The sequence below is a fragment of the Rutidosis leptorrhynchoides genome, chromosome 2 (assembly GCF_046630445.1).
Source record: "Rutidosis leptorrhynchoides isolate AG116_Rl617_1_P2 chromosome 2, CSIRO_AGI_Rlap_v1, whole genome shotgun sequence".
NCBI lineage: Eukaryota > Viridiplantae > Streptophyta > Magnoliopsida > Asterales > Asteraceae > Rutidosis > Rutidosis leptorrhynchoides.
In genome coordinates this window covers 11150221-11162594 of record NC_092334.1, presented here as the reverse complement: position 1 = coordinate 11162594, position 12374 = coordinate 11150221, and the positions used below count along the sequence as shown (strand labels likewise).

The window sequence follows — 12374 nt, the reverse complement described above, 5'->3', positions numbered from 1 at the left end:
TGTAGGTGGACTTGATGGACTTTTTTATAAGTCCAATTGGCACGGTTGTGCGTTTGGTTGACCATCTTTGGCGAAGTACACGTTCGTGTGTACATTATCACACGTGATTGTGATTTGGATGTTGTAGCCCCGATGTGGTGGATTTTATAATCCCGTGACCGTGGGTTTGAGTTGGAGATGTGAATCGCGTGTGGTTTCGGATTCACGATGACGCGTGTGGTTTCGGTCATCTTATCAAATGAATCTCGTGTAGTTCGGATTCATGGTGACTCGTGTAGTTCGGTCATCTTATTGAGGTAGTAATCTCGTGTGGTTTCGGATTACTAAGGCTCGTGTAGTTCGGCCAACCTCGATGTTGTGAAGATAGTAATCTCGTGTGGTTTCGGATTACTAAGGCTCGTGTAGTTCGGCCAATCTTCATTGTGGTATTTGGTTCTCGGTATTGGGTTAAGGTGTTAACCTTGTTCATTTATATTGTTATATATTAATGTATTGTTGTGTTGTAGCTAACCCTCCGGGTGTAGCTATTTGGCGTTGTTCACATCGTCGTTGGTGAACTTATATTGTTGTTGTATCTTTAGCTCGTTGCTTAGAGATCGTACGGTATGCTTAGTGTAGTACCTTATATATGGATGCCTCGGTAAGCAGTATTTGTTATTTTGTGGCGTGTCCATTTTATACATATATATGTATGTAGTATATTATCATTCACTAAGCGTTAGCTTACCCTCTCGTTGTTGACTCTTTTTATAGATTGCATGCGGATGGTGGCTCGGGTAAGCGCGAGGATTAGAGGACTTGCATAGTTTGCGTAGAAGGCTTGCTTTTGGATTTATTAGGATTGGGTAGCGTATCCCCAATCGCCATGCTCGGCTTTGTTTTGTATTAAAAGTCTTATGGTCGAAAATTGTATTTTGGTACTTAAGGGGTAATTTGGGTCAATGTGGGCCCCGCTTCGTAAACATAATTTTATTAATAGAACGTGCTAGTTTTTATATATGGAACATGGGGTTAAAAGCGTTACGCCTAAATATGTCGGGAACTAGTCAAACATTTTCGCATTTAAAGACTTTCCGGACAGTCAGGTTTGGCGCGCCGCGCGGCCTATATGGCGCGCCGCGCCAGGTGGCAGTTCAGCAATTTTTTTTTATTTTGTAAATTTAACGCGGTTTAATGCGGGTTGGTTTGGGTTGTTACATTTTGCAATATATATTTTTGGGCTGAGAATACATGCACCTTATTTTAAACAATGGACACAAGTACATACTAAATTCTATACTGAGTTTGAACCGAAAATCCCTTAGCTTTGGTAACTAGTAACTGCCGGTTATAAGAACTGGTGAGCGCGAGTAGTTGTATATGGATCTATAGGGCTTGACATCCCCGTCTGTTCCAGGTATAGAAACCCTAGACTGAACTATAAAACAGACGTATACTATTTGAGGTTAGTACACGTTGGATTGCGTGTATTGTACATGTTGGTTGCATGTATGTTAAAACAGGGGTACTTATTATAACGTTAAAGCTTAGTTACCAGGGTGCTCAATCTTGTAGAATATTTGATAAACATTTCTGGATGAAACAACTGAAATCTTGTGATCCACTTTTATATACAGATTATGCAAAACACTAAAACTATGAACTCACCAACCTTTGTGTTGACACTTGTTAGCATGTTTATTCTCAGGTTCCTAGAAGTCTTCCGCTATTTGCTTATATGTTAGACAAGCTATGTGCATGGAGTCTTACATGGCATATTTATCAAGGAAACGTTGCATTCACCAAATCATCACCATGTATCTTATTTTGACTGCATTGTCAATGGAAGTACTATTGTAAACTATTATTTACGGTGATTTTCTATATGTAGAAATCATCAGATGTCGAAAACCTTTGATTTAAATATTCATTTATGGTGTGCCTTTTCAAAAGAATGCAATGTTTACATAACGTATCATATAGAGGTCAAATACCTCGCAATGAAATCGATGAATGACGTGTTCGTCCATATGGATTTGGAGCGATCGTCACAGAAATACTTACAAAAGAAAGAAATAAACTAAAGTTACAATTAATAAGTTCATGTTTGTTTCATACTTAAGAAGATTCAAGCCAAAGCTTAGATCTTAAGAAAATAAACCTTAAGTTTACAAAACATGAACACAAGTAAGATCTTAAAGCTTATGAACTTTAGATCTTTATAATACATCAAGTGTAGAACCATAAGCTAACAAGCTTAGATTCTTGTTCTTGACTTCTCATCAAACAAAGGATGGAAGAAGCAAGATTACATGAAGATACAAACTAGGAAGCTTGATCTTTAACAACAAACAACAATCAAGTAAGGATGATGATGATGATAGATTTCGGTTTCAAAGGAAAAAGAAGAAGAAAAATAAAACATATTACTTACAATTTTGAGAGAAAAGATAAGAGAAAGAAGTAGTGTAAGAAAGGTGTGTGTGTGTGTGTGTGGAATGAGGTAATACTAGCTTATAAGTAACAAAAAAAAATAAAAATTGAACTCTCCCTCCCCACCAACAAGGCCGACGGTTTAAGGGATCAAAGAGGGAAGTCAAAACTCAACTTTCAAGTGTGGGAGAGTGTTGTTGGCTAAGAAGGCGTATAAGTCAAATACATGGGAAAGAGGTCATGCATGCTTGAAACATTTGTCTCCTCATTTAACTTAATTAACCTTGCTTAAGCTTAATGTATCATTAGCATAATAGTGGGCTTACTAGTAGTCCATTAAGTGGTGTAGAGTGGGCTTCCAAGTCCAATAATATAAGCCCAAGTATAAGTAAGCAACAAATTAATAAAAACCCAAGTAATTAACTACATACATTAGTTAATAAAAATGATTAATAATAATTAATCATGAACGTAAATAATATTCGAAATATTATTCGTGAAAAGCGTGTGTCACAAAGACAAGTTGGGACATGGAAAGTCAAATACGGTAACAAGTAAAATGTATAAGAATACATTTATTAACACGCAAGTATTAATAATAAATATTAATAAATATAAGTCAGAAAATCCAGGGTCGTATGAGGAGTTTCATAAGTACGTACATCTTATATCCATCTCAAAACTAGCTTTGAGAGCATAACAAAAAGTAAAAGAAAATGCAAAGTGAAATCGTATGAGGAGTATTACTTTTTAATTGTTTCACACAATTAATCAAGGGTTGATTAATTTGTTACTTGGGTTTGGACTAGCATCCATTGAAAGTCATTTGAAGTGTAGTGTGGACTATCCTAAGTGACGGTCATATTTTTGATCGTAGGTTTCTCACCTTCAATCAGTTTCTTCAAGAAAGGTATATCGTTTACTCACTTTGTGAATTACATATTTTGACAATTATTAGTGGTGTAACTAGATCTCATTGGAATAAATTAATCGTGTGCATGTTTCATTAAATATATGAATATTTAATCTTGTAAATATTTTATGAAATATTAAAAGATTATTATTTTAACTATTCGCTGCGTTAATCTGAATTGGTAAAAGTACACACGATTTTTCAACAATTCAGTTATTTTGTTTCAACTGTAATCAACTTAAGTTATTGTTTTGACAGAAAGCAATTGCTTAATTGCTCAAAAGGATGTTACGGACCTACCCGTGTTTAGTTTGTCAAAATTAGTTGCAGACAACTTCTCAATTAGTAACAGACTTGGTGAGGGTGGATTTGACCTGTGTACAAGGTACTCTATATATAGAAACGACAACGTTTGACTTTAGTTTATATTGTTTCGATAATATATATCTGAAATAAGAATACGTGTTAAGGGTTCCCTTGCAGATGGACAAGAAATTGCAGTTAAGCGGCTTTCTTTGAGTTCCTCCCAAGGAGTTGAAGAGTTCGAGATTGAGGTTATTTTCATTTCTAGGCTTCAACATCGAAACCTCGTCAAAATCCTTGGATATTATTTCGAAAGTCATGAAAATATGTTGGTTTATGAGTACATGCCTAATAAAGGGCTCGACTTTTATCTTTTTGGTAAGTTATATATTATGTATAAAGACACATTCATCCTATATATCATTTAACGAAACTTACTAATGAAACGACTCCTCTTTTTGGTAGATGAACAAAAAAGAAAAACACTTGACTGGTCAAAACGAAGCAATATCATCAACGGTATTGCTCGAGGGCTACTTTTATCTTCATCAAGATTCTCGGTTAAGGATCATTCATAGAGATCTCAAAGCAGCAAACATTTTGCTTGATCACGATATGAACCCAAAGATATCAGATTTTGGCCTTGAAAGAAGCTTTGGCGGAAATGACACTGTAGCAAAGACTAGAAGAGTGGTTGGGACCTAGTAAGATCATAATCTTCACATATTTATGATTTTAAGTTCTTGTTCGTTCGAATTCAAAAAATTAGGTTCTGGATGTGTTTGACGCACAAGCTTTTAGTAGCTTATGGATGCTTATGTTTTCATAAGCTCGGGTTAGTAGCTTGGTAGGAGCTTTCAAGAGCTTATGAAAAAAATAAGCTGCAAAAAATAAGCTAATTGAAGTAGCTTCCGAAAATAACCTAGGAGCTTATGACGTATGAATTTACATCATTACCCTTTATATTATTATGTTTCACTTAATTAATTTTTTTTTTGTTTATATGTCATTTTACTTAAACAGTAGGTCCAACTTTGAGTCTACAATATAAGCCCCAACTCAAGCTACCAACTAATTGCTTCCAAACACACTCAATTATAACAATTTTGAAGTAAAAGTGTAATTTTTTTAACATGACCTACTCTTTTATACAGTGGATACATGTCCCCAGAGTATGCAGGACGAGGAATATTCTCAGTGAAATCAGGTGTATTCAGCTTCGGTGTTTTGATGTTAGAGATGGTGTCTGGGGCCCAAAACAAACACAATTTTCTCGCAGATGTAAGATGACTCAATACTACAATTTAGTGTGTAAAGTTAGTTCAAATGTAATAGCATATGACATATGACATATGACTACCGATTCTTATTCAGGCTTGGAACCTCTACAAAGAAGGAAAACACTATGAATTGGCTGACACATCTGTAATCGAATTAAATGATACACTACAAGTGTTGCGATCGATCCATGTAGGCTTATTATGTGTTCAAAACAACCCTGAAGACAGACCAAACATGTCTACCGTGGTTATGATGCTAACTAGTGATGGTCAATTACCAGAACCAAACCATCCTGGTTTTTACATAGAAGCTAGAAGTGGGAGCTCAACTGACGTACACACACAAGACTCATACAACAACATTACCATCACTTTTCCGACAGGTCGATAAATATTTTTTGGTATGTTCACTTTATGGTGGTAGTTTTTGACATATAGATTGTTCACTTTATTGAAATTTTTGCCATTTCAAACAAGAGCAATGAGGGATGAATCCTGATCCCCATTTTCAGATTTTTGATGTACTATAATACACTTGAATGATCATTAGTTTTGTAAAGGTTTGTACCACTTGCGTTAACAGAGCACTAATACTCCGAGATATCCTGGTTCACGAGATAAGAACGTCGTGAGTTCGAACTCAGCGGGTGTCATGTTAAAATTGTGCCTTAGTAGTTAATCTCAGGTTTCTCATAGGGGGTTTTCTCTAGATTGTGCCTTCTGGGCAGTTAATCTGGGGTTTCCTCCTCACATGTGGTCCGGATATGATTCAGTGGGTGACTTCTGGCCCTCGTTAGTGATTCCTAACATGATGGTCTAGAAAAAGTTTGTAAAGACTTGTTACTTTTTGTTCAGAGGGATAATATGGGTGGGTCAAATAGGTTTGGCTCACTATTTGGTCAAATAGGCATTTTAGTAAGTGTGTGGTCTAGCGCGTCTAATTCAAGGTCAACTAATGAGACTTGTTAACCACTTGCTAATTTTTAAAAATTATATATAAGAGTTGAGATTTAAACATTTATATAGTTAAACGGTGAATATAAGTTGACATGGGTAGATAAAGTTGACTTTATGCGTTTCGTTCAACCTATGAACCACCTTCAATCAACAACTAAGAAATGGGCCACAAACTTCATTACACACTTAAATAAAATTTATAAGACCACTCCCTATGGGTTAGTTATCGCTCATTACCCGTAGTTACTCGTAATGAACCATAGGCACGGCTTAGTTACCCACATTAGTTACCCGCACTCACCATTGATTTAACGGATGTGTTTAGTTAGTTATAGGAATTGTGGGTCCCGGTAGCTTTTTATTGTTAGACTTGATGCTTTATTGCTTGTACGTTGTATATTAAGAGGAATATTGTTTTAGCCATGATATGGACTGTTTAGTTATGAGTTAGTTATAGGATATTTGTGTTGATATGGCGCTGATGTGGAAGGTTAAGAGGATGAATAGTTTAGTTACGATAGGGAGTGGCCTAAAACGTTCAATGTATACCTACCTAATCAGGTGACACCGCTACCGTCCAAAATGAGAACCCAACTAAAAAACACATGTGATATTTAATTACATCACCATCGAAGCTAGTACTACTATTTATCAATTAATCAAATATCAATATACATAAATAATGTTGTACACCGTCTTCTAACTTTCATTTGTTAAAAATGGCAACCCCAAATATTCACATATACGACTCAGAGGGATACGTCGCCGGAGCTCTTGCGAAGTACATCTCCGATCTATCTGCAAAATTCATCGCCGATTATGGTTCGTTCTCCGTTGTGCTCTCTGGCGGTTCTTTAATCGATACTATGAGGTACTGTAATTGATTTTACTACAACCTATATTGATCATTGGTTTGATTCGTTTTATATACTACTACTTAATAAAATGGTAATTTGACAGGAAATTAGTGGATCCGTCGTACGTTAATTGCATAGATTGGTCAAAATGGTTGATTTTCTTTCTTGATGAACGAGTTGTTCCTCTTGATAATCCCGATTCAAATTACAAGCTTGCTTATGATGGATTTCTTAGTAAGGTATATATATGCTTATAGTTTCAGATGATTTCAGTTAAGAGGTTTAGATTATCTTAATTTTAATTTAATTATGATTCAGATCAGATGTATAGTTTCAGATGCTTAAAAGATGTTAAGTTCTTCAGTTATTTTTGAGAATGACAGCTTATACACACAAGTATAGTTAGAGGGACCTCATTAGAATACCGCTAGAGACAATGACTCTTTTGCAAAGTATATATATGCTTATAGTTTCAGATGCTTATACACACAAGATGTTAAGTTGTTCTACTCATTCATCTTGATAATCCCGATTCAAATTACAAGCTTGCTTATGATGGATTTCTTAGTAAGGTATATATATGCTTATAGTTTCAGATGCTTAAAAGATGTTTAAATTATCTGAATTTTAATTATGATTCATGTATGGTAATAATTGTTAAGTTCTTCAGTTATTTTTTAGAATGACAGCTTATACACACAAATATAGTTGGAGGACGCCTCGATACCGCTAGACAATCCATACCGCTAGACAATGACTATTTTGTTAGCTCTAACAATAACAATATTGACTTAGTTCAAAATAGAATCGATTAAAAAAGGTTAGTTCAAAATAGAATCGATTAAAAAAGGTACAAAAGACAAGTTTCTTGATACAGTATTTTTTTATTAGAACCACTTGGTTTGAGTAGAACCTCATTGAGCTTATATATAAAGATTTGTATAAATTAAACTCGAAAAAGGTCGTACAGTTTTATTTTTGTTTTAAATACTCGCTTTTAATTAAGACATGATTTATATACTCTACACAAATTAATATGTTTAAAACCTTACTTGTAGCATGTTTTAGGGTGGCTAGGGGAAAAGATCAGAAACGGTCACGAGATAGCTGGTTAGGCTGCGTACATCTAAGTAAAAATTACACCCCTTCACGGAGAGCCGGAACATAAAATACCTTATTCGTTTATTTGTTTACAAATTAATTTGTACTCTACTATAAGGTCAATAGTAGAAACTTGTATAAAACCAAACAAGGTTGTCCTCTGTACTCTTTTGACATTCAGTTCTTTGTGAATTGTCCCATTTATATTATTCTTGTTATTTGTCAAAAAATAAATAAGTAAAAATAAAAATAAAAATAAAAAAATAATCTAGCGAACCAAAACCATAACGTTGAAACATGTGAACAATCCCAAAGAAAGCAGCAACAAAACTTCGTGGCACAAATAGACAAAACCAAATTTTTACTTACCCAAGGCGGCAAGGCGCAACAAAGTCATCGAACCACAACCACTCATAAATAAGTTCAACCTCTCCGTAGTCAAACTAGTCTTCTTACTTTTAACACCTATTTTGATATGATTCGCATCCACCTGCCCTTGTATCAACGTAGCTACTGTAGCAATCGTGTAGCTACTGAAGCAATTTTTTTTATTTTTTTTTATTTTTTTAACACCACTCTATAAAAAGAAAATACCATCGTATTCACTTCTCACAGGGGTAACATTGGAATTTTACACTTTAAAAATAAGTTTCAACTAACATAGCATATGTTACAACCATTATAGCCCACAACTTAGAACCCTAACCCTAAAACACAGATACACCCACCACCACTACAATACCACCTGCCACCACCACATTAATACAGTACCGGAGTCCGGAGACAACAACCACTGTCACCACCAATGACAATCATCTACGACCACTGCTTCCGGCAAGAACTATGGTCAACAACAACCGTCGGCAACCACCACCGTCACCTAAATCTGAACAAAACAACCGGCAACAAACAACACCGGAAACCATCGATGGCAACAAACAAGACTGGAAACCAGCGCCGGCAACAAAAAACACCGATAACAGACATAAATTACAAAAAAGGTAAGAATAGAGGAGACATTAAACGGGTCGGAAAACAGAAGAATCCGGCAAGACAATTCAATTCCGGCAAAACGCGTAGCGGCGCGTAAAGGATAACCGGCGATCGGAATTTAATGAAAATTTCAATGCGTGTTCGAAAAACCTACAATACCCTTATGGTGTAGGTGGTGTTACGTGGTTTCGGGTAAAACGGAGTAGATCTGAAAAGTTATGATCGCCATAGATGTTTTTTGATTGCCGGAGATGTGCCATACTTTGTTGGGTGGGTTGTGGGTTGTGGGTTGGGAAAAGGCAGAGTGATTGTATCTGTTTAAGTGATAGAGGTGGTGACGGAAAGAGTGTTAGACAGAGAACAGTGATGGTGATAATGAGAGGTGGAATGTATGGAGATATGGAGAAAATGGACTGCCTTTTATTGAAATATCTTTCAATTAGGTTTACCCTGTACTTGGGACATGTGGCATCCAGGATTTATATTTTATTGTAATAATATTTAATTATAATTATAAATAAATAATAAATTATATACTGTAACAAAAATGATAAAGAATTAAATTAAATACTCCGTAATAGGAAACTGGGATGACAGAATTTGGCCTTTGACAATAAACATGACTTTTTAATCTTGCATCTTGGTTTATTAACTCCACCCATATATGAGTACTACATATTATAATATAATACTACTAATAATAATAAAGTGGCATGAAATTGCTAGAGGCGGATAATTTTCCTACTTTTTACTTTTAATAACTTTATATTTTTACTAAAATAACCATCATGTGTAAACTAACGTTAGTGATACATTTCTAAAAGAATATTAAAGATGTAAAAGTAATCGTATTTTTTCACTTCCCATTTCTTCAAACGTTAACAGGTTTTTTTAAACGTTAAATTGGTAAGAAGTTGGGTCGTTTAACAGACGCGAACAAACTCATATATAAGCTCATTTAATGGACTATTAAAATCAAAATATTTAGACTAATTTGCTATCTATTATAACACAAATTGTTTTATAATGATGTTGTTGCATAATATTAATAATTAAATTATTAATATATATTCAAAGATAGTTCTTATGTATCTGTAAAAAAAAGCATGCTAGACATCTCGCAACGAAGTGCGAGTATCGCTTTGCTATAATATTTACACGACTCCGCCGCACCGCGCGGACTTCCTTACTAGTTAATGACTTAATATTGATATGAATGTTGGTTAATCAGTACCCCTATGACACAAATGAAAGTTTCATTATTTATTTGTTTTTATTATTCGTATATATAAGATATGAATAACAGATTATACTATATTTAGAAATATTACGGTGCCATTAAATTAAATGCGCTATAACGCAAAACCGCCCTATCCATAAACGTTTTCAATTCGTACCTAATCGATCATGTGCCAACCCACAAACTTCATTACACACCTAAATAAAATTTATAATAAAACGTTCAATGTATACCTACCTAATCAGGTGCCACCGCTACCGTTCAAAATGAGAACCCAACTAAAAAACACATGTGATATTTAATTACATCACCATCGAAGCTAGTACTACTATTTATCAATTAATCAAATATCAATATACATAAATAATGTTGTACACCGTATTCTAACTTTCATTTGTTAAAAATGGCAACCCCAAATATTCGCATATACGACTCAGAGGGATACGTCGCCGGAGCTCTTGCGAAGTACATCTCCGATCTATCTGCAAAATTCATCGCCGATTATGGTTCGTTCTCCGTTGTGCTCTCTGGCGGTTCTTTAATCGATACTATGAGGTACTGTAATTGATTTGACTACGACCTATATTGATCATTGATTTGATTCGTTTTATATACTACTACTTAATAAAATGGTAATTTGACAGGAAATTAGTGGAACCGCCGTACGTTAATTGCATAGATTGGTCAAAATGGTTGATTTTCTTTCTTGATGAACGAGTTGTTCCTCTTGATAATCCCGATTCAAATTACAAGCTTGCTTATGATGGATTTCTTAGTAAGGTATATATATGCTTATAGTTTCAGATGCTTTCAGTTAAGAGGTTTAGATTATCTTAATTTTAATTTAATTATGATTCAGATCAGATGTATAGTTTCAGATGCTTAAAAGATGTTAAGTTCTTCAGTTATTTTTGAGAATGACAGCTTATACACACAAGTATAGTTAGAGGGACCTCATTAGAATACCGCTAGAGACAATGACGCTTTTGTAAGCTTTAACAATATTTATTGTCTTAGATCAAAATAGAATCAATTAAAAAACGGTTGAAAAGATAATTTTTTTTATACAGATTTTTTTATTTTTATTTTTTATTTTTTATATATTATAAAAAGTATGTGGTATGTAGTATTTAAGCTTATAGGTTACCCAATCTATCATTAGAAGTTAGAACCACTTGGTTTGAGTAGAACCTCATTGAACTTATATGAAGGTTTGTACAAATTGGACTCGAAACAGGTCGTTAAATATTTGTCTTTGATACCCCTTTTATTTAGGACATTTATACTTGACGCAACTTCGCGCAACTTGACGTAACTTGGCGCAACTTGGCGTAACTTGACGTAACTTCACGCAAGTTTGCGCAACTTGACGTAACTTTGCGTAACTTGACGTAACTTGACACAACTTCGCGCAACTTCGCGCTTGCCGCAACTTGCCGCTACTTCGCGCAACTTTCCGGAACTTGACGCAACTTAGGGCAACTTCGCGCAACTTGCCGTAACTTTGCGCAACTTGGCGCAACCTGCCGCAACTTGACGCAACTTGGCGTAACTTGACGTAACTTTGTGCAAGTTTTGGTTCGCGCAACTTCGCGCAACTTGACGCAACTTGTCGCAACTTGACGCAACTTGATGTAACTTGACGTAACTTTACGAAAAACTTCGTGCAACTTCGTGCAACTTGACGCAACTTGACACAACTTTGCACAAGTTTGGTTTGCGCAAGTTCGCGCAACTTCGCGTAACTTGACGTAACTTTGTTGTAACTTGACGTAACTTTATGCAACTTTACGCAACTTCACGCAACTTGACATAACTTGACGTAACTGTGCGTAACTTTGTGCAAGTTCGTGCAAGTTCGTGAAACTACTACTATTTATCAAATATCAATATACATAGATAATAAACAATGTTATACATCGCTATAGCTCCCATTTCTTAAAAATGGCAACCCCAAATATTCACATACTCGACTCAGAGGGACACGTCGCCGGAGCTCTTGCAAAGTACATCGCCGATCTGTCTGCCAAGTTCATTGCCGATCATGGTTCGTTCTCGGTTGTGCTCTCTGGCGGTTCTTTAATCGATACTATGAGATAATTGATCGACTACAACCTATATTGATCATTGATTTGATTCGTTTTATATGCAACTACTTAATAAAATGATAATTCGACAGGAAATTAGTGGAACCACCGTACGTTAGTTGCATAGATTGGTCCAAATGGTTGATTTTTTTTCTTGATAAACGAGTTCTACTCGTTCATCTTGATAATCCCGATTCAAATTACAAGCTTGCTTATGATGAATTTCTTAGT

General features: G+C 35.2%; 3 protein-coding genes across 3 annotated transcripts in view; all 3 read left to right on the top strand.

Annotated features, from left to right (window-relative positions):
- Positions 1–5400, top strand: part of LOC139887596 (G-type lectin S-receptor-like serine/threonine-protein kinase At4g27290) — a 134691-nt gene extending 129291 nt beyond the window's left edge. Inside the window, exons 6-11 of the mRNA XM_071870672.1 lie at positions 3584–3710; positions 3783–3879; positions 4094–4332; positions 4783–4909; positions 5003–5242; positions 5347–5400. Coding sequence (XP_071726773.1) covers positions 3584–3710; positions 3783–3879; positions 4094–4332; positions 4783–4909; positions 5003–5242; positions 5347–5400 — 884 coding nt within the window. The remainder of the gene's footprint in view (positions 1–3583; positions 3711–3782; positions 3880–4093; positions 4333–4782; positions 4910–5002; positions 5243–5346) is intronic.
- Positions 5401–6584: 1184 nt separating this feature from the next.
- On the top strand, positions 6585–7837 carry LOC139887595 (probable 6-phosphogluconolactonase 4, chloroplastic). The gene is made up of 3 exons (XM_071870671.1): positions 6585–6736; positions 6826–6961; positions 7781–7837. Exons 1-3 carry the CDS (start codon positions 6585–6587, stop codon positions 7835–7837), a joined length of 345 nt encoding a protein of 114 aa, XP_071726772.1.
- Positions 7838–10459: 2622 nt separating this feature from the next.
- On the top strand, positions 10460–10942 carry LOC139887594 (probable 6-phosphogluconolactonase 4, chloroplastic). Its single transcript, XM_071870670.1, has 3 exons — positions 10460–10611; positions 10701–10836; positions 10916–10942. The coding sequence occupies exons 1-3, from the start codon at positions 10460–10462 to the stop codon at positions 10940–10942; spliced, it is 315 nt and encodes a 104-aa protein (XP_071726771.1).
- The last annotated feature ends 1432 nt before the right edge of the window (positions 10943–12374 follow it).